General features: G+C 48.2%; 1 protein-coding gene across 1 annotated transcript; it reads left to right on the top strand.

Moving 5' to 3' along the window:
* The first annotated feature begins 507 nt into the window (after positions 1 to 507).
* LOC119349883 lies at positions 508 to 2,672 on the top strand. Its single transcript, XM_037617980.1, has 4 exons — positions 508 to 665; positions 1,116 to 1,289; positions 1,389 to 1,459; positions 2,024 to 2,672. The coding sequence occupies exons 1-4, from the start codon at positions 630 to 632 to the stop codon at positions 2,367 to 2,369; spliced, it is 627 nt and encodes a 208-aa protein (XP_037473877.1). The 5' UTR covers positions 508 to 629; the 3' UTR covers positions 2,370 to 2,672.
* The last annotated feature ends 21,013 nt before the right edge of the window (positions 2,673 to 23,685 follow it).

The raw sequence follows: 23,685 nt of genomic DNA, 5'->3' as shown, positions 1-23,685 counted from the left end.
ACGGTTTGACAAAATGAAGGAAAGCCAGTTCAACAAGACAAGACATGCCCGGTAAAAAATCCTCCTTGCTTCTATTTCTACCTTGTGCTCCAGCGGATGTAATACTGGGAATCAACTACCTAGTAGTACTACAGAGCCAATGTAAGTATACACGTGTGTTTGATCTCCGAGTCTCATGTATGATGACTTGTTGTGGCCGCATGCAATGCGTTTGTGTAATGAATATATATGTGTTTATTTCAGAAAGAAAAAAAAAAGATCTTTTGTTTTCTATACTAGGGAAGATGTGTGTGTTGTTGGGTTGGCAAAAAAACAAGGAGTTGTGGGCTTAGCTTAGCGTAGCTGGGCTGGGTAGTTTGCCCAATGGATGTGTGATTTGGATTGGATTGAAGGGAAAAAAAAGTGTTGATGGGTTGGGGTGGGGGAAAGGAAAGGAAAGGAAGTTTGTGTCCGTGTCGCACTGAAATCCACGCCACCCCGCCCCCAACCCCACCCCACGCCAAGCGCGTGCTATTATATCCTCTGCACCGCTCCTGATCTGAATTTCCCCTTTCCTCTTCTTCTTCTTCTTCTTCTTCTTTTCTTCTTCTTGTGTCTGTCGCTCGCAGCTCGCAGTTGAGCTGCCGGAGATGTCGTCCTCCTCCTTGTCCAAGGCCAGATTAGAGGTCAGTAATCTCCTCTTCCCCCTCTCTCAAGTCAATTCCTCTACCCTACCCTACCTACTTCATCATCTTCATCATCATCATCATCATCATCATCTCATATACACTAGATAGATAAGATGATAATTCACAGGGCAAGACCAGAAATCGAATCTGACATCAATTGCAACCTCAATTGTCTTGCTAATTATACATTACATACCATACATACATACATACTACTAGTAATTGCACTAAGTAAAGAGGATGGGATGGATTACCTCTCCTCTCCTCACCTCAACAATTGCTAGGCCTAGTACCAGTACCAGTACCAGGGGGTGCTGATTCTTTCCAAGCAAGCAGAGTAAAGCTTGCAATTGCACTTGAGCTTCAACACCAGCCATGCCGTGTCCGTCTCATCTCATCCGCTCTCTTCTCTTCTCTTCTCTTCTCTTGTCGTTGGCGTGCGTGCAGGGTAAAGGAGGCGGAGCCGGGAGATCCATATCGCTGGCCGCCTCCAGGGCCAAGCTCGCCGCAGCCACCAAGAAAGCTACTACTACTAGTACAGCCGGAGGCGGGCGGGGCAAGGGCAAGGCGGCCAAGAAGGTCTTCTCCCTCACCGGCCAGAAGTTCGAAACACCAGAGGAGGTCTCTCTCAAATTCTTCTTTCATCATACTCCTACTTGTAGTATGTATCTCATCTGATCTGCACAAGAAAATTCTCTACTGATTTGATTTCACTCGCAGAGGGAGCCCCTGAGGATCTTCTATCAATCGCTCTCCAACCAGATCCCATCCAGCGACATGGCCGAATTCTGGTACCTACCCACCCCACCTCTGCTCTGCTCCACCAATTGCTCACCTGTTACTATACTAGTGCTTGCTTGACCACAAGTTACTAGTGCTAGTCTGATCCATCCATCCATTGATTTCTCTTCTCTGAATGTCACTCAATCTAGATACGTCCATTTTCGAGACAAGTAATTTCGAACGGAGGCACATCTACAGTTTGCGACCTAATTACACTAGTAGTAGTATTCACAGACAACTTCACTCTCAAACTCTGAATTACACCTCCATAGTTCACACACACTTGAAAAATGTATCCTCTTCCAAATTTACTACTCCATCAATATTATACTGCTGCTGCAGACTTCCCTATACTGCTACTCCACCAATATTTTACTACAGCAACAACAGTCGGACCTCACCTCAAGGGGTTACACACAGAATCACCTACTAGTAGTTTACTGCAGCAATATGTATGTTATACCACCACACCATTGCTCTGCAATGTATGTATGTATGTATGTATGTATATATGTGTGTATGTAATAATACTTACCTGACAGACACAACACACACACACACACATCTTGCAGGCTAATGGAGCACGGCCTGTTATCTCCGGAGAGAGCCAAGAAAGCCTACGACAGGAAGCTCAAACGGCAGCAGCAGATCAAATCAGGGATCCCCATCAAGTCGTCAAATTCCACCACTGTCAACAAGCACAATAACAACAATAAACCTGCAGAGAGCTGGAAGAAACCTGTACCAGTGGTTTCTTCTTCTTCCACAGCGCGTCACAACACAGATCATTCCGCCGGCAAGGCCAAGAGAAGAGTCGAGTACAGCAGCGACGACGACGACGACGACAAAGAATTCATTGTCAAGCTCAAGAGACCCAATTTCAACTCCAACTCCAATTCCACTTCCAGGGGTGGCTGAACTGCTCCTCAACTTGATGAATGGGCCTGTCTGTCTGTTTGTTTGTTTCTTTCCGGCTAGCACATATCCTACTACATGGATCATCAAGCAATACCATCTCTGATTCAGATTCAGATCACTAACTCGACTTTTATTTATTTTGTTTTTCACCCTACAAGTACAACAACGAATTGGCTCTTCTGTTCTGACTACATATATATGTCTGTCTGTGTATTTGATTTCAGAGACAAGATAGACCTTACCTTTTTGTTGTAAGCAATGCCTATATTGTGAAAATAATGAATGAATGAATAAATGAACACACTCAGTCTGTTTCTTCCCGATGAGGAAGAGGAGTTTTTTTTTTTGGATTGATAAAGAGCTTTTTTTGTTAACTCACTCATAATGCAGCATCAAGCTGATAGAATGCAGCCCCTGCATGATTAGGATGCACACTAGCATAACCTGATAAGAAATAAAAAGGAAATATAGGAAACAGTAAAGCCACATGAGGCCGAAACTATGCCTATGTCGAAGAGGATGGTGGTCCTATTCAGAGAGTATGCCGCTATCCATGATGGATAAAGGACCCTAATAAGTGCCACACGTGTGGCACCAACACATGCCAACTCCAAAGTTTTTGATAGCAATTTTAGTGACGCGAGGATGACAACTTTAGTTGTCAAGCATCGCAATTTTTTTTTCAGATAGCAAGTTCCAGTTTTTCTAGTTTGTTTTTTCTTTTCGAATGACAACTTTAGCTGTAAAAAAACATCAGGACCGGAGTGAGGGAGTCCTGGACTAGGGGATCCTCGGGCTGCCGTTCTATCTTTTATGGGCCGGACAGGTGGGCCGCTCTGTGATTATTATTGGAAGGCCGAGCTATAAGGCGACTCTGTGTTCACCAAGGAAACCTCCAAAGCCTTGGTGTGTCCTCCAACTCAAGATGGTAGAATCGGCAAGATTATTCCGTGATGGCAACCAACCATGTGTAACCCTAGGTACCCCTGATGTCTATGTAAACCAGAGGGTTTAGTCCGTAGAGGCTAGAAGAACCATCATCCTACTCACCTAGGGTTTTGTTCATGCGATCTCGTGGTAGATCAACTCTGTAACAGTATACACACATCAATATAATCAAGCAGGACGTAGGGTTTTACCTCTCCGAGAGGGACCGAACCTGAATAAATACTGTCCCTGTGTTCCTTGTTCCCCATTGATCTAAGATCCACAGCTCGGGACCCCCTACCCGAGATCCGCCGGTTTTGACACCGATATTGGTGCTTTCATTGACAGTTTCGTTGTTGGATCGCCGAAGGATTAATGGCTCCCCTAGTCATCGGTGATGGCATCCTCATTGGGGACATCTTCATCCCCGGACAGCTTTTCACATTCAGCAGCATTGTTCTGCACACCAATTCGACTGGTCACCTTGACCAGGTCGACAATTTTGCCCCTGGGCAGGGAATCAGGTTCGGCGGCCTAGAGTACGTCACTGACTCCTGGGGCGATCTGATCTTTACTGGGTTCTCAGCTTCACCTGAGGAACCTGCGAATCCCGAAGCCTCAATTTCGGATCCTCTTATTCGCCCTGCCTCGTGGGTGACCCTCACCTCAGATCCAACCTTGAGCTCGGATCCGACCCCAGAATCCAGAAACCGGGAATCAGCCCTCGAGCACGCCCTTTGTGCGGTCACGCGTGAGGATAACTCCGATAGAGGCCACAAGACGAACCCGGCCGACCTCTCGCTTTTAAACGAGACACTAGATCGGATCCAGTCAATAAGCATTGCAGATGGGCCATCTTCAGTCTACGATCAGATCAGATCAGATCGGAGGCGCTCCACAAGTAATTTTACATCCCACTGACCACCCACTTAGTAGCCACTGTCCAAAATTTAACCAATATGTTGGACTACACCTCTGAGGAGGCCGAGGACATGGACGAGGACGTCGACGCCATGGCCTATACCGCAAATTCCCAAACCACCCCAACACCGGAAAGTGGACTACCACTTTCACGTATGACGTCTACACGGTGGACACCCCCAACGATAAGGGCAATAACACCACTGGGAAGAACGACGACGGCACCCCTAGAAGGAACGACGATAAGCCCGACGAGTAGCCGCCCAAACGCGGACGACAGTGCAGACGATCCAGGGGGCGTAAGAGTAGGGAAAGCAACACGGACACCGAAGAAAATGATACCCCGGACAACATGGAAGACCTCGGCGACCATGTTGCCCCGAGAAGCAACCCAATGGCTTGGAAGAGCACGAGGACCAGGGTGACTCCGACGACCTCAACGACTCCGAGGAGAGCAACTACCTCCCTCGTTCCGAGGATGAGGAAAGCCTCGGAGCTGAGGACTTCATCGTCCCGAAGACCTTTTGGGACAGGAATGGTTTAAACGACAACTAATAGCCACCGCCTGAAGCATAAAAAAGAAGCAGCAACAACTAAAAGGCGAACAGAACACCCTCAATAATAGGTGGACGATGGTCTTGGCAGCTGAAGAAGGCTTCGAGAATCAGCGGCAGGACCAAACCAAAAGCTACCCAAAACGGCGCCTACTGCCACAATTCGACGACGAGGCCCTTGAGCCTATACCCCCCATACATACTCAAGCACACCAGCCCGACCGCCCTCCTTCAGGACGGGACATGACGACTATAGAAGCCGAATATTCACCTGCTCCCCCTCGCCGAAGAGGCAAGGAGCCAATGCAGCCGAAAGACCCATACGATCTTCCGCACGACTTAACCACCAGAACATGCCATACAAGATCCATCTATGGATCTAGAGGGTACGCTCCCGCTGTACGGGACGGATACCAAGCCTGGTGCGATATAAACGATAGAGCCTGGGAGCAGCACCATGCTCAGATGGCAGCCGGTCTCTGGCGTGATGTAGCTCGGGTCAGAGGCGCCACACACCCGATTGTTGGGGAACGTAGTATTTAAAAAAAAATCCTACGATCATGCAAGATCTATCTAGGAGAAGCATAGCAACAAGCGGGGAGAGTGTGTCCACGTACCCTCGTAGACCGAAAACGGAAGCGTTTAGTAACGCGGTTGATGTAGTTGAACATCTTCGCGATCCAACCGATCCAAGTACCGAACGCGCCGCACCTCCGCGATCTGCACACATTCAGCTTGGTGACGTCCCTCAAACTCTTGATCCAGTTGAGGCCGATGGAGAGTCCCGTCAGCACGAGGGCGTGGTGACGGTGATGATGAAGTTACCGGCGCAGGGCTTCGCCTGAGCGCTACGACGATATGACCGAGGTGTGTAACTGTGGAGGGGGGCACCACACACGGCTAAAAGATCAACTTGTGTGTCTTTGGGGTGCCTCCTCCCCCGTATATAAAGGAGGGGAGTAGGAGGACGACCGGCCCTAGGGGGCGCGCCCAAGGAGGGGAGTCCTACTAGGCTCCAAGTCCTAGTAGGATTCCACCAAGAGGGAGAGAGGGGGAAGGAAGGAGAGGGAGAGGGAGTAGGAAAGGGGGGGCGCCGCCCCCCTTCCCTTGTCCAATTCGGACTCCAGGGGGGCGGTGTCGGTGTCAAAACCGGCGGATCTCGGGTAGGGGGTCCCGAACTGTGCGTCTAAGGCTAATGGTAACAGGAGCGGGGGACATAATGTTTACCCAGGTTCGGGCCCTCTCTATGGAGGTAATACCATACTTCCTGCTTGATTGATCTTGATGATATGAGTATTACAAGAGTTGATTTACCACGAGATCATAGAGGCTAAACCCTAGAAGCTAGCCTATGATTATGATTGTTGTTGTGCTACAGAATAAACCCTCCGGTTTATATAGACATCGAGGGGGCTAGGGTTACATAGAGTCGGTTACAAAGAAAGGAATCTACATATCCGACTTTCCAAGCTTGCCTTCCACGCAAAGGAGAGTCCCACCCGGACACGGGATGAAGTCTTCAATCTTGTATCTTCATAGTCCAACAGTCCGGCATAAGCATATAGTCCGGCTGTCCGAGGACCCCCTAATCCTAGACTCCCTCAGTAGCCCCTGAACCAGGCTTCAATGACGATGAGTCCGACGCGCAAATTGTCTTCGGCATTGCAAGGTGGGTTCCTTCTCCAAATACTCCAAAGAAGATATTGAACACAAGAATCGTGTCTGGCTCTGCAAAACAAATTCCACATACCACCGTAGAGAGCACAATATTCCACAAATCTAATCTGCTGACAACTTTTGCTTAGCATGACATCACGCCGTGGCCCAGTCATGATTCGAACCGTTTTTCTCAAGCTGCTATTGCACACCTTGCGAGGCGGTTTCATTGGCACGTCTTGTCGAAGCAGAGATCGTGTCCCCTTATCACGGGATACTCATCAATACGGGTGTGGGTGAGGGAGTCCTGGATAAGGGGGTATCCGGACAGCCGAACTGTGTACAATGTCCGGACTATTGAAGCGTGAAGATACAAGACTCAAGACTTCGGCCCGTGTCCGGATGGGACTCTCCTTTGCATGGGAGGCAAGCTTGGCGATCCTGATATTATATTTCCTTCCTTGTAACCGACTCCATGTAAACCCTAGCCCTCTCCGGTGTCTATATAAACCGGAGAGGTTGGTCCTTAGAAGGCCGATCACAATTACAATCATACCATCATAGGCTAGCTCCTAGGGTTTAGCCTCTATGATCTCGTGGTAGATCTACTCTTGTACTACCCATATCATCAATATTAATCAAGCAGGAAGTAGGGTTTTGCCTCCATCGAGAGGGCCCGAACCTGGGTAAACATCTGTGTCCCTTACTTCTTGTTATCATCAGCCTTGACGCACAAATCGGGACCCCCTACTCGAGATCCGCCAGTTTTGACACCGACATTGGTGCTTTCATTGAGAGTTCCTCAGTGTCGTTGCTATTAGGCTCGATGGCTCGTCTCATCGTCAAGGACGACATTACTTCGGAGGGAGCTCTGGCTGTAGGCCAAACGCTCCGACTCGGCGGCTTTATTATGGCCTCCCCATCGGCGGTTGCACCGATGATGGCCTCTCGGGTCATCAATCATAACCTTCACGTCAGTTCGGAACTTGCCGAACAGATGGACCCAATGGAGCTCTCCTCCCTTAATGAACTCTTGGATCGCATCGCCGCTCTGGGAGTCGCTACAAACTATGACCGGATTGGGCTTAAACCCGACCGAAGGGACATCAGGTCCCGCCGGTCACCCATGAGGTAGCGATAGTGGAAGAACCACACGCGGATTGTCCCTCAACTTTGAGGACGAAATATGTTCGGATTACCGAACTCCTTGAGCCGAAAACCTGCTCAAAGGGAAACACGACCCATGCCCCGGACTTAGAATCGTGCACCGGGCCAAAGGAACTGGCGATATTCCGGATTCTGAGCTGTTAAGCTCGGAACCGCCCACGCCCTTGGGCATTGAGTCGGATCAAAATCCGGATTCTGCTGACAACACCTACCTAGACCTAAATTGTCTCTCCCGCATCAGGCAAGAGCCCCAGGAAACGGTACATCATTACTGGGCCAGATTCCTCCTTGCGCTCAAGGTCAAGGACTGCAGCAAGGAGAACATGGTCTCGCTCTTCTGCAAAAACTGCACAGACGAAGGGCTCCTCAATGCTATAAGCCGCCATGACTTAGTACGCTTCGTGGACTTGGCAATCATAGTACGGAAGTACTGTGTGATGGAGAGAGCTTGGAAGACCCAAACAGAATTTTGGGATAGTACCGCTCTCACCAAAACCTTTGCCCGAACTAAACGGACGAACTCTCGCAGGACGTTCAATCCAATCCCCAAGAAACCAAAGCCCACCCCAGGGCGGGGATCCGTATTGGAAGAATGGCTCGACGGGCCATGTAAGCTCCATAGTACGCCGGATACAATACCAACTCATAGCCTTAGGGCATGTTGGATACTCCGACAGGTGGCAAAGAGTGGCGAGGATCTTCTTGTAAGCCATAAAGCGGAGCAACATCCTGCCAGCGGACACAATACGGTACTAACAGTCTTCGAGACTTTCGCCTCAAACAACAGGCGCAAGCGAGCTCACCGAAGCTCTACGGAAATTTGCCATGTGGCAAAGTTAAACCCCTGGAACGACATGACTATAACTTTCAATGCCAGTGATGAACCTTGATTCCAGACTGTTCGGGCACCGGCCGCTCTGGTCCTTAGCCCAATCGTGGACGGATTCCGGCTCACCAAAGTACTCATGGACGACGGAAGTGGGCTAAACTTGATCTATGAAGAAACACTCAACAAAATGGAAATTGATAAAGGCCGCATTGAGCGAAGCGGTACCACCTTCAGGGGAATCATCCCTACGCGGGAAGCGCGGTGCGCGGGAAAAATCACACTCGATGTGGTATTCGGCACCCCGGAGAATTATAGGTCCGAAGAAATCACATCCCAAGTGGCTCCCTTCAGCAGTGGATACCACGCCCTTCTAGGGCGGGACGCGTTTACAAGCTTTCAAGCCGTTCCCCATTACGGGTACATGAAGCTTAAAATGCCCGGGCCCAACGGAATCATCACTCTAGCCAGTGATCCGGACGTCGCACTTCACGCCGAAAACAAAACCGCATCACTAGCCCTGGAAGCATTATTTGAAGCCCTAGCAGCCGAGGAGTTAATAACACTGCGGGCCACCGTGGACAGGGACGACGTGATACTCGACAAACGACCCAAGTCCACCTCATTTAAACCTGCAGACGAGATAGTCAAATTCCAGGTCCATCCAACGGATCCCACGAAGACGGCATCCATTGGGACACAGTCGAGCCCCGTGATGGATGCCGCACTGCGAGATTTCTTACGCGAGAATTGGGATATTTTCGCCTGGCACCCTTCGGATATGCCAGGCATCCCACGCCGGCTGGCCGAACACAGCCTCAATATACTAAAGGGATACAAACCGGTCAAACAGACCCTAAGGCGGTTTTCAGAACCCAAACGGCAAGCCATGGGAGAAGAGCTGGCCAAGCTGCTTGAGGCCGGATTCATCAGAGATATTAAACATCCGGATTGGCTCGCAAATTTGGTAATGGTACCAAAAAAGGACAAATCTTGGCGCTTATGCGTCGACTTCAAAGACCTCAACAAGGCTTGCCCCAAGGAACCCTTTCCCCTCCCTCGCATCAATCAAATCATTGATGCCACAGCTGGACACGACTCGCTGTGTTTTCTCGATGCATACTCCGGATACCGTCAAATAAAGATGGCAGAGTCTGACCAAGCTGCAACAGCTTTTATAACATCATATGGCCCCTTTTGCTTCAACACTATGCCCTTCGGGCTCTAGAATGCCGGCGCAACCTATCAACGCATGATTCAAACATGCCTGGAAAAACAAATCGGCAAACAGTGGAAGCATATGTGGACGACGTGGTCATAAAAACTAGACACGTCGAAACCCTAATAGATGACTTGAGGCTCACATTCGATAACGTCCGGACATACGACATCAAGTTGAACCCGGAAAAATGCGTTTTCGGTGTCCCCTCAGGGAAGCTATTGGGCTTCATTGTTTCCAATAGAGGAATCGAATCAAATCCAGCAAAAATCTGAGCTCTGTCACAGTTAGCTATACCAACAGACCTCAAGCACATCCAGAAGCTAGCTGGATGCGTGGCCGCTTTGAGCCGCTTTATATCCAGTCTAGGAGAGAAGGCCTTGCCTCTTCACCGCCTCCTTCGGCGCACCGAACACTTTGTATGGACGGATGCAGCCGCGGCCGGACTCGACAAGATAAAGACCTTATTGGCCAATAATCCAGTCCTAACAGCGCCAAGCATTGGCGAACCTATGCTACTATACATAGCTGCAACACATCAAGTGGTAAGCGCAGTGCTCGTCGTCGATCAGAGGTGGACGGACACAAATTCCCGCTTTAAAAGCCGGTTTATTACGTATCCACGGTCCTCACCCCATGCAAATCCCGATACCCACACTATCAAAAAATAGCATACGCGGTCTTCATGGCATCCCGGAAGCTAAGACACTACTTTCAAGAGTGTTCGATTACCGTCGCCTCCGAAGTACCACTCAATGACATAATTAATAACCGCAACGCTATGGGACAGATTGCTAAATGGGCTATCGAGCTCCTCCCGTTCGACATAATATACAAACCACGACGGGCCATTAAGTCGCAAGTCCTGGCTGGCTTGTCGCCGAATGACAGAAGCCGAACTCCTTAAAGAGTACGGCGCATACTCCAATTGGATCATGCACTTTGACGGCTCCAAAATGCTGGCCGGACTGGGAGCAGGGGTAGTCCTGACGTCTCCCACCGGGGACACGGTCCAGTATGTCCTACAAATATTATACACAGACTCCAACAATGCAGCCGAATATGAGGCTCTGTTGCATGGTCTTCGGATGGCGGTCTCTATGGGCATCCAACGCCTGGAAGTGCGCAGGAATTTGAACCTTGCAATATCCAAATAAATGGAGACTTTGATGCCAAGGATCCGAAAATGACGGCCTATTGTAACGCTGGCCTCAAAATGTCAGCTCGGTTCGAGGGGCTCGAATCCCACCATGTGGCTCGAGAAAACAATCAAGCGGCAGACGTCCTTGCCCGCATCGGCGCCAAACGCGACCCCGTACCACCTAACATATTCCTAGAAAGGCTGTTCAAGCCATCCGTGGTATGGGAAGGGGAGTCCGGCAATACCAACACGGATCCGAATACACCCCCAGACACCGAACCATCAGACAACAATCGGAGGCTCTGCCACCGAAATAACTTCTTCGGCCCACGAGATCATGGCCGTAATCGCCCCATGGACCGAGCCTTTCTTGGCCTACCTAAATAGGCAGGAGCTCCCCGAAGACCAAAATGAAGCACGCTGCATAGTTCGGCGCTCTAAAGCTTACAAAGTCCACGAAGGGAACTCTACAAGAAAAGTGCGACCAGAGTGCTCCAAAGGTGTATCTCTGAAGAGGAAGGGCGGCAACTCCTGGCTGAAATCCATGCCAGACTGGGCGAACACCATGCCGCAGCTCGAGCGCTAGTCAGCTAAGCCTTCCGTACAGGCTTCTATTGGCCGACGTGTTGGGGAACGTAGCAGAAATTCAAAAATTTTCCTACGTAACACCAAGATCTATCTATGGAGAGACCAGCAACGAGTAGAAAGGAGAGTGCATCTACATACCCTTGTAGATCGCTAAGCGGAAGCGTTCAAGTGAACGGGGTTGATGGAGTCGTACTCATCGTGATTCAGATCACCGATGATCCTAGTGCCGAACGGACGGCACCTCCGCGTTCAACACACGTACAGCTTGACGATGTCTCCCACGCCTTGATCCAGCAAGGAGAGAGGGAGAGGTTGAGGAAGACTCCATCCAGCAGCAGCACAACGGCGTGGTGGTGATGGAGGAGCGTGGCAATCCTGCAGGGCTTCGCCAAGCACCTACGGGAGAGGAGGAGGTGTCACGGGAGGGAGGGAGGCGCCAAGGGCTTAGGTATGGATGCCCTCCCTCCCCTCCACTATATATAGGGGCAGGGGAGAGGGGGGAGGCGCAGCCTTGCCCCTTCCTCCAAGGAAGGGGTGCGGCTAAGAGGGGGGGAGGAGTCCATCCTCCCCAAGGCACCTCGGAGGTGCCTTCCCCCTTTAGGACTCTCCCCTTTTTCCTATATCTTGGCGCATGGGCCTCTAGGGGCTGGTGCCCTTGGCCCATGTAGGCCAAGGCGCACCCCCTACAGCCCATGTGGCCCCCGGGGCAGGTGGCCCCACCCGGTGGGCCCCCGGGACCCTTCCGGTGGTCCCGGTACAATACCGATGACCCCGAAACTTGTCCCGATGGCCGAAACAGGACTTCCTATATATAAATCTTTACCTCCGGATCATTCCGGAACTCCTCGTGACGTCCGGGATCTCATCCGGGACTCCGAACAACATTCGGTAACCACATACAAACTTCCTTTATAACCCTAGCGTCATCGAACCTTAAGTGTGTAGACCCTACGGGTTCGGGAGACATGTAGTCATGACTGAGATGTTCTCCGGTCAATAACCAACAGCGGGATCTGGATACCCATGTTGGCTCCCACATGTTCCACGATGATCTCATCGGATGAACCACGATGTCAAGGACTCAATCAATCCCGTATACAATTCCCTTTGTCTAGCGGTATGGTACTTGCCCGAGATTCGATCGTCGGTATACCGATACCTTGTTCAATCTCGTTACCGGCAAGTCTCTTTACTCGTTCCGTAACACATCATCCCGTGATCAACCCCTTGGTCACATTGTGCACATTATGATGATGTCCCACCGAGTGGGCCCAGAGATACCTCTCCGTTTACACGGAGTGACAAAATCCCAATCTCGATTCGTGCCAACCCAACAGACACTTTCAGAGATACCCGTAGTGTACCTTTATAGCCACCCAGTTACGTTGTGACGTTTGGCACACCCAAAGCACTCCTACGGTATCCGGGAGTTGCACAATCTCATGGTCTAAGGAAATGATACTTGACATTAGAAAAGCTTTAGCATACGAACTACATGATCTTGTGCTAGGCTTAGGATTGGGTCTTGTCCATCACATCATTCTCCTAAGGATGTGATCCCGTTATCAACGACATCCAATGTCCATGGTCAGGAAACCGTAACCATCTATTGATTAACGAGCTAGTCAACTAGAGGCTTACTAGGGACATGGTGTTGTCTATGTATCCACACATGTATCTGAGTTTCCTATCAATACAATTCTAGCATGGATAATAAACGATTATCATGAACAAGGAAATATAATAATAATCAATTTATTATTGCCTCTAGGGCATATTTCCAACAGTCTCCCACTTGCACTAGAGTCAATAATCCAGTTCACATCGATATGTGATTAACACTCAAGGTCACATCCCCATGTGACTAACACCCAAAGAGTTTACTAGAGTCAATAATCTAGTTCACATTTACCATGTGATTAACACTCGATGAGTTCTGAGTTTGATCATGTTATGCTTGTGAGAGAGGTTATAGTCAACGGGTCTGAACCTTTCAGATCCGTGTGTGCTTTACAAATCTCTATGTCATCTCCTAGATGCAGCTACCACGTTCTATTTGGAGCTATTCCAAATAACTGTTCTACTTGGAGCTATTCTAAATTGTTGCTCCATTATACGTATCCGGTATCTCTACTCAGAGCTATCCGGATAGGTGTTAAGCTTGCATCGACGTAACCCTTTACGACGAACTCTTTTACCACCTCCATAATTGAGAAAATTCCTTAGTCCACTAGTTACTAAGGATAACTTTGACCGCTGTCCTGTGATCCATTCTTGGATCACTCTTGTACCCCTTGACTGACTCATGGTAAAGCACACTTCAGGTGCGGTACACAACATAGCATACTGTAGAGCCTATGTCTTAAGCATAGGGGACGACCTTCGTTCCTTTCTCTCTATTCTGCCATGGTCGAGCTTTAAGTCTTAACTTCATACCTTACAACTCAGGCAAGAACTCCTTCTTTGACTGATCCATCTTAAACACCTTCAAGATCACGTCAAGGCATGTGCTCATTTGAAAGTACTATTAAGCGTTTTGATCTATCCTTATAGATCTTGATGCTCAATGTTCAAGTAGCTTAATCCAGGTTTTCCATTGAAAACACTTTCCAAATAACCCTATATGCTTTCCAGAAATTCTACGTCATTTCTGATCATTAATATGTCAACAACATATACTCATCAGAAATTCTATAGTGCTCCCACTCACTTCTTTGGAAATACAAGTTTCTCATAAACTTTGTATACACCCAAAATCTTTGATCATCATCAAAGCATACATTCCAACTCCGAGATGCTCACTCCAGTCCTCAGAAGGATTGCTGGAGCTTTGCATACTTATTAGCATATTTCAGGATAGACAAAACCTTCCGGTTGTATCACATACAACCTTTCCTCAAGAACCGTCGAGGAAACAATGTTTTGACATCCTATCTACAAGATTTCATAAATAATGCAGTAATTGCTAATATAATTCCAACAGACTCTTAGCATCGCTACGAGTGAGAAAGTCTCATCGTAGTCAACTCCTTGAACTTGTCGAAAAACATCTTAACGACAAGTCGAGCTTTCTCAATGGTGACACTTACCATCATTGTCTGTCTTCCTTTCAAAATCCATATGTACCTAACAGCCTTACGACCATCAAGTAGTTCTTCCAAAGTCTACACTTTGTTTTCATACATGGATCCTCTCTCGGGTTTTATGGCCTTGAGCCATTTATCGGAATCCGGGCCCACCATCGCTTCTCCATAGCTCGTAGGTTCATTGTTGTCTAGCAACATGACTTCCAAGACAGGATTACTGTACCACTCTGAAGTAGTACGTATCCTTGTCACCCTACGAGGTTCGGTAGTGACTTGATCCGAAACTTCATGATCACTATCATAAGCTTCCACTTCAATTGGTGTAGGTGCCACAGGAACAACTTCCTGTGCCCTGCTACACACTTGTTGAAGTTACGGTTCAATAACCTCATCAAGTCTCCACCATCCTCCCACTCAACTTTTCGAGAGAAACCTTTCCTCGAAAAAGGACCCGATTCTAGAAACAATCCCTTATTGCTTTCGGATCTGAGATAGGAGGTATACCCAACTGTTTTGGGTGTCCTACGAATATGCATTTATCCGCTTTGGGTTCGAGTTTATCAGCCTGAAACTTTTTCACATAAGCGTCGCAACCTCAAACTTTTAAGAAATGACAGCTTAGGTTTCTCTAAACCATAATTCATATGGTGTCATCTCAACGGAATTACGTGGTGCCCTATTTAAAGTGAATGTGGTTGTCTCTAATGCCTAACCCATAAACTATAGTGGTACTTCGATAAGAGACATCATGGTATGCATCATATCCAATAGGGTGCAGTTATGATGTTCGGACACACCATCACACTATGGTGTTCCAGGCTGTATTAGTTGTGAAACTATTTCCACAATGTCTTAATTCTGTGCCAAAACTCGTAATTCAGATATTCATCTCTATGATCATATCATAGATATTTTATCCTCTTGTCACGACGATCTTTCAACTTCACCCTGAAATTACTTGAACCTTTCAATAATTCAGACTCATGATTCATCAAGTAAATGTACTCAACATCCACTCAAATTATCTGTGAAGTAAGAACATAACAATATCCACTACATGCCTCAGCACTCATTGGACTGTACACATCAAAATGTATTACTTCCAACAAGTTGCTATCTTGTTCCATCTTACTGAAAACGAGGCTTTTCAGTCATCTTGCCCGTGTGGTATGATTTGCATGTCCCAAGTGATTCAAAAATCAAGTGAGTCAAAAACGGTCCATTTGCATGGAGTTTCTTCATGCATATATACCAATAGACATGGTTCGCATGTCTCAAACTTTTCAAAAAACGAGTGAGCCCAAAGATCCATCAATATGGAGCTTCTTCATGCGTTTTATACCGATATGACTTACGTGGCAGTGCCACAAGTAGGTGGTACTATCATTACTATCTTTTGGCATGAACATGTGTATCACTACGATCGAGATTTAATAAACCATTCATTTTAGGTGTAAGACCATTGAAGGTATTATTCAAATAAACAGAGTAACCATTATTCTCCTTAAATGAATAACCGTATTGCGATAGACGTAATCCAATCATGTCTATGCTCAACGCAAACACCAAATAACAATTATTTAGGTTTAACACCAATCTCTTTGGTAGAGGGAGCGTGCGATGCTTGATCATATCAAGCTTGGAAAAACTTCCAACACATATCGTCAGCTCACCTTTAGCTAGTCTCCATTTATTCCGTAGCCTTTTGTTTCGAGTTACTAACACTTAGCAACCGAACCGGTATCTAATACCCTGGTGCTACTAGGAGTACTAGCAAAGTACACATTAACACAATGTAGATCCAATATACTTCTATCGACCTTGCCAGCCTTCTTATCTACCAAGTATCTAGGGTAATTCTGCTCTAGTGGTTGTTCCCCTTATTACAGAAGCACTTAGTCTCGGGTTTGGGTTTTACCTTGGGTTTCTTCACTAGAGCAGCAGCTGATTTGCCGTTTCATGAAGTATCCCTTCTTGCCCTTGCCCTTCTTGAAACTAGTGGTTTCACCAACCATCAACAATTGATGCTCCTTCTTGATTTCTACTTTCGCGGTGTCAAACATCGCGAATACCTCAAGGATCATCATATCTATCCCTGATATGTTATAGTTCATCATGAAGCTCTAACAGCTTGGTGGCAATGACTTTGGAGAACCATCACTGTCTTATCTGGAAGATCAACTCCCACTCGATTCAAATGATTGTTGTACTCAGACAATCTGAGCACAAGCTCAACAATTGAGCTTTTCTCCTTAGTTTGCAGGTTAAGAAAGTCATCGGAGGTCTTATACCTCTTGACATGGGCACGAGCCTGAAATCCCAATTTCAGCCCTCAAAACATCTCATATGTTTCGCGATGTTTCAAAAACGTCTTTGGTGCCTCAACTCTAAACCGTTTAACTGAACTATCACGTAGTTATCAAAACGTGTATGTCAGATTTTCGCAGCAACCACAGACATCGTTCGAGGTTCAGCACACTGAGCGGTGCATTAAGGACATAAGCCTTCTATGAAGCAATGAGGACAATCCTCAGTTTACGGACCTAGTCCGCATAATTGCTACTATCAACTTTCAACTAATTTTTCTCTAGGAACATATCTAAACAGTAGAACTATAGCGTGAGCTACGACATAATTTGCAAAAACCTTTTGACTATGTTCAGGATAATTAAGTTCATCTTATGAACTCCCACTCAGATAGACATCCCTCTAGTCATCTAAGTGATTACATGATCCGAGTCAAACTAGGCCGTGTCCGATCATCACGTGAGACGGACTAGTCATCATCGGTGAACATCTTCATGTTGATCGTATCTTCTATACGACTCATGTTCGACCTTTCGGTCTCCGTGTTCCGAGGCCATGTCTGTACATGCTAGGCTCGTCAAGTTAACCCTAAGTGTTTCGCGTGTGTAAATCTGTCTTACACCCATTGTATGTGAACGTTAGAATCTAACACCCGATCATCACGTGGTGCTTCGAAACACGAACTGTCGCAACGGTGCACAGTTAGGGGAGAACACTTCTTGAAATTGTTGTAAGGGATCATCTTATTTACTACCGTCGTTCTAAGCAAATAAGACGTATAAACATGATAAACATCACATGCAATCAAATAGTGACATGATATGGCCATCATCACTTTGCTCCTTTTGATCTCCATCTTCGGGGCTCCATGATCATCATCGTCACCGGCATGACACCATGATCTCCATCATCATGATCTCCATCATCGTGTCTTCATGAAGTTGCCTCGCCAACTATTACTTCTACTACTATGGCTAACGGTTAGCAATAAAGTAAAGTAATTACATGACGTTTAAGTTGACACGCAGGTCACAAATAAATAAAGACAACTCCTATGGCTCCTGCCGGTTGTCATACTCATCGACATGCAAGTCGTGATTCCTATTACAAGAACATGATCAATCTCATACATCACATATATCATTCATCACATCCTTTTTTTTGGCCATATCACATCACATAGCATACCCTGCAAAAACAAGTTAGACGTCCTCTAATTGTTGTTTGCATGTTTTACGTGGCTGCTATGGGTTTCTAGCAAGAACGTTTCTTACCTACGCATGAACCACAACGTGATATGCCAATTGCTATTTACCCTTCATAAGGACCCTTTTCATCGAATCCGATCCGACTAAAGTGGGAGAGACAGACACCCGCCAGCCACCTTATGCAACTAGTGCATGTTTGTCGGTGGAACCGGTCTCACGTAAGCGTACGTGTAAGGTTGGTCCGGGCCGCTTCATCCCACGATGCTGCCGAATCAAGATAAGACTAGTAACGGCAAGCATATTGAACAATATCGACGCCCACAACTACTTTGTGTTCTACTCGTGCAAAGAATCTACGCAATAGACCTAGCTCATGATGCCACTGTTGGGGAACGTAGCAGAAATTCAAAAATTTTCCTACGTAACACCAAGATCTATCTATGGAGAGACCAGCAACGAGTAGAAAGGAGAGTGCATCTACATACCCTTGTAGATCGCTAAGCGGAAGCGTTCAAGTGAACGGGGTTGATGGAGTCGTACTCATCGTGATTCACATCACCGATGATCCTAGTGCCGAACGGACGGCACCTCCGCGTTCAACACACGTACAGCTTGACGATGTCTCCCACGCCTTGATCCAGCAAGGAGAGAGGGAGAGGTTGAGGAAGACTCCATCCAGCAGCAGCACAACGGCGTGGTGGTGATGGAGGAGCGTGGCAATCCTGCAGGGCTTCGCCAAGCACCTACGGGAGAGGAGGAGGTGTCACGGGAGGGAGGGAGGCGCCAAGGGCTTAGGTATGGATGCCCTCCCTCCCCTCCACTATATATAGGGGCAGGGGAGAGGGGGGAGGCGCAGCCTTGCCCCTTCCTCCAAGGAAGGGGTGCGGCTAAGAGGGGGGGAGGAGTCCATCCTCCCCAAGGCACCTCGGAGGTGCCTTCCCCCTTTAGGACTCTCCCCTTTTTCCTATATCTTGGCGCATGGGCCTCTAGGGGCTGGTGCCCTTGGCCCATGTAGGCCAAGGCGCACCCCCTACAGCCCATGTGGCCCCCGGGGCAGGTGGCCCCACCCGGTGGGCCCCCGGGACCCTTCCGGTGGTCCCGGTACAATACCGATGACCCCGAAACTTGTCCCGATGGCCGAAACAGGACTTCCTATATATAAATATTTACCTCCGGATCATTCCGGAGCTCCTCGTGACGTCCGGGATCTCATCCGGGACTCCGAACAACATTCGGTAACCACATACAAACTTCCTTTATAACCCTAGCGTCATCGAACCTTAAGTGTGTAGACCCTACGGGTTCGGGAGACATGTAGTCATGACCGAGATGTTCTCCGGTCAATAACCAACAGCGGGATCTGGATACCCATGTTGGCTCCCACATGTTCCACGATGATCTCATCGGATGAACCACGATGTCAAGGACTCAATCAATCCCGTATACAATTCCCTTTGTCTAGCGGTATGGTACTTGCCCGAGATTCGATCGTCGGTATACCGATACCTTGTTCAATCTCGTTACCGGCAAGTCTCTTTACTCGTTCCGTAACACATCATCCCATGATCAACCCCTTGGTCACATTGTGCACATTATGATGATGTCCTACCGAGTGGGCCCAGAGATACCTCTCCGTTTACACGGAGTGACAAATCCCAATCTCGATTCGTGCCAACCCAACAGACACTTTCAGAGATACCTGTAGTGTACCTTTATAGCCACCCAGTTACGTTGTGACGTTTGGCACACCCAAAGCACTCCTACGGTATCCGGGAGTTGCACAATCTCATGGTCTAAGGAAATGATACTTGACATTAGAAAAGCTTTAGCATACGAACTACATGATCTTGTGCTAGGCTTAGGATTGGGTCTTGTCCATCACATCATTCTCCTAATGATGTGATCCCGTTATCAACGACATCCAATGTCCATGGTCAGGAAACCGTAACCATCTATTGATTAACGAGCTAGTCAACTAGAGGCTTACTAGGGACATGGTGTTGTCTATGTATCCACACATGTATCTGAGTTTCCTATCAATACAATTCTAGCATGGATAATAAACGATTATCATGAACAAGGAAATATAATAATAATCAATTTATTATTGCCTCTAGGGCATATTTCCAACACGACGGCCCGAGAAGACGCACATGACCTTGTCCAACATTGCGTCGGCTGCCAGCTCTTCGCCAATCAGAGTCATATGCCCCCTATCGCTCTCCAAACAATCCCCATAACTTGGCCCTTCGCGGTCTGGGGGCTGGATATGGTCGGACCTCTTAAAGGGGGGAAGCCGTAAGAAAAAATACTTATTGGTCATGGTGGACAAATTCACCAAATGGATCAAAGCCAAACCAGTTAAAACGGTCGAATCCGGACCAGTAATAGACTTCTTATCCGGGGTCGTACACCGATACGGTGTCCCTCACAACATCATCACTGATAATGGCTCAAATTTCATAGCCGATGAAGTGAAAAATTGGTGCGGCAAAATGGGCATTAAGCTCGACTACGCTTCCGTCTACCGCCCTCAAACAAACGGCCAGGTCGAACGGGCAAACGGTCTCATTATGAGCGGCATCAAACCTAGACTAGTGCGATCTTTAACAGAATCGGATACATACTGGGTAGAGGAGATCGACTCCGTACTCTGGGGGCTGCGGACCACAGCGAATCGAACCACCGGATATACACCATTTTTTATGGTGTACGGCGCGGAAGCAGTACTACCCTGCGACATAATACATGATTCGCAACGCGTACGCATGTACGAAGAGAAGGAAGCCGAGTTAGATCGGCAGGATAACTTGGATGCCCTGGAGGAGGAGCGCGATGTCGCAAAAGCCCGTTCCGCATTCTATCAGCAACAGGCTCAGCGATATCAAAGCAGAGAAGTGCGGGCCAAAACTTACAATATTGGCGAACTCGTTCTACGCCTACCGGAGAAGAAGAAGGACAAACTCAAACCCAGATGGGAAGGTCCCTTTGTCATTGACAAAGTTCTCACCGGAGGAGCGTACCGTCTACGTAATGCAGCTGATAACAGACTCGAGCCGAACCCATGGAACGCGGCTAGACTCCGGAGATTCTACGCCTAACTCCGATCACAGTGTTTGCCTCCTCACCCCTCCTTTTTTAATTATGCTCCACCTCTTTTCCTCTCCTTTCTTGACTTTTTCTTTTTTCTTTTTCCTTCTCTCCTCACACAAAGTATTTAATACAGTGCGGGTTACCGGATCATTCCGGCCGTACTATGTGTGTAAGCTATAGATGGGGGCTTCCTATTCGGAAGCTAGCAATAATTACTTTAAATGGCTTTTTGCCCATCGCATATGCGTTCCTTTTCCATATGTGCCTTTCTTCACTATTTTATGCATTGATATGACTTAAGATGTGGCCAAGATGGGTTGCCTGGCTCTTGTGTTTATGCCCTACGTTCTCGTTAATTCGGCTAGGGCATAAGGGGAGCACCTCTGCGATTGTTACTGCCGGTTAAGCCGGATGTGTACCTCAGACTGGGTGAAGCCGAAAGCTAGTTTCCTTAAGAGAATATTCGATCAGTGAACAAAGGATGTATTTGTTGGTTACAAAAAAAAACCCAAAAGCTTTTTATCCTGCGCCATAGTTCGCAGTCCGGACATGTGCATTGACACATGCATACCCAGGGAAAGGAACCCCTAACGGAACTATTCTCCCTGGAAGATATTTCTTGCTATCCATGCAATATAACATAACTAGTTGGGTACTTGTCTGTTCAAGCACTTATGACCCCCATGCCTGGTCTCCACGCATACCCCGGTTCTTGTATAACCGAGCGGGTATTCGGACACACCCCGGACTATAGGGTCCGGGGGCTGAAGCGAAAAGGTCTGCCATGACAAATGATTTCAATCCGGCTAGGGGCTGTTTATGCCAATTAAATTACAAAGTCACTGAGACTGACTATACTCCTCCTCTATACCATCTAACAGGCTATCTAGCCTACAATCCTGCTGAGAATACTTAGCGGCTAACGCTACCTGGTCATATACCAGGCTCACGGGAATTTCTTGCCCATCGGGCCCCGCCGGTCCCACTTCGGCCATATGGTTCGGGTCCAGCTTTGTGTAGCGCGTCTTCACCATTGCCCAGGCTTCTCTTGCTCCTTGCCGGCAGGCTGATATCTTCCACAGACGGAGGCACCGCCGGACTCCTTGAAGCAGGTCCGCAAGCTCCCCCATGCCATTCGCCAGAAGGCTTGATGGCCATAGGGACTGAGCAACGCCATGCATCACCTGCCGAGCACGTTCGTGCATCTATGACAGTTCTTGCAGCAAATCACCTGCAGATGAGGGCATATCCTCTTCAGGGCGACCAGTTAACATTCCTGCAAGGATTTTTTTTAATAAACTTCCTCACTGAACTATCAAACAGTTCGCTTGAGCTCTTACCATAAATGCCACGTCGAAGTTTTTTGTTCTCCTTCATGGAGTCCGCCAGTTGAGCGCGAACGTCCTTTAATTCCAGGTCCAAACGAATATTGGCATCATGAAGCTTGTTCTTCTCTTGCGTCACCTGCGTAAGGATGCACTCACCAGCCTTTAGTTGCCGTTGGAGATGCGAGTCGTCACCCACTGCGCCCTCCGGATTCACCCTGGGATTGTCTGTAGAATTTACTGTTAGACTAAGCGCACCAGCCATTTATTAACTAGTACATCTGCGTATAATGGAGACAAATATTCTCAGAGGGGGCCTTTCGGGACCCCTCTAACTTGGCGACCGCATCAGACAACTGGGCCTTGCATGCCTCTAGCTCCCGCGCCAATTGTTCATTCTTGTCCACAAGGACCTGCGGATATATTGATCCTTCAAACAGTTGTCCCAACTATTCTAAGTCTCAGGGGCTACTGCTAGGCATACTTATCAAGATTTCTTACCAGTATATCTTTGGTATACTGGCTTGTCGCTTGGGCAAGCCCGCCTCGAGCGGCTCGGACATATGCGTCCGCCGAATTGAAGGCATTAAAAGCCTCTTCAGAAAAGATGTTGTGCCGGAGCACGGCCCTCCGGCGCCGGTGGTTCATGGCCCTCTCCTCTTTGGAGTTCGTGGCCAAACACATATCTGCATCCTCCGTCGGGGGGCTATGCGGTGTTGGCCCCGTGTCCGCCTCCGCTCCTGAAGCCGGTTCTGGAACCCAGCTGGTGGAGGCGTGATTGGTGGGGTCCCCGGATATAGTCCGGTTATTCCTCTTCCTGCCAGACACGGTGGGCGCGGTCATATTTCAAACTCTGTAAGTTGCAGGACAGGTCATTACTTTACCTCTGTAGCGGTGTGTCAACCATCACTGCCTTCCTCTTGAGCCTACCCGATCCGGACGCCCGTGGTTGACGAGTCCCTTGGGGCTCGGCCCTTCGCTCCGACCGTCATTTCTGCAAATAGAACGACGCCTCAGGGGTAAATTACAATACCTGGGAGGAATCCTCTTCGGAGGATAGGGTTTTTTGGCCCAGCTTACACGCGATGCGGGGAGCAGTCCGGGGTAGTCGGCCATAATGGCCACTAGGGCGCCATCCCAGCTGGCCTGATAAAATACCCCGTTGACAAGCTCCACTGTAATATCCGGGTCTACCTTGAGTCCCGGATCTAGGGCCCTTCCAGGGTCCTCTGATTGCGGGGAGGGGCTGAATATTCCCTCTATGGCCCTCCTCAGTTCCTGCTCAGAAGCATTGATGC

Source organism: Triticum dicoccoides, chromosome 1B, assembly GCF_002162155.2.
Source record: "Triticum dicoccoides isolate Atlit2015 ecotype Zavitan chromosome 1B, WEW_v2.0, whole genome shotgun sequence".
In the NCBI taxonomy this organism is placed as follows: domain Eukaryota; kingdom Viridiplantae; phylum Streptophyta; class Magnoliopsida; order Poales; family Poaceae; genus Triticum; species Triticum dicoccoides.
Note: the sequence above shows the minus strand (reverse complement) of the source record. Positions and strands in the feature narration are given on the sequence as shown.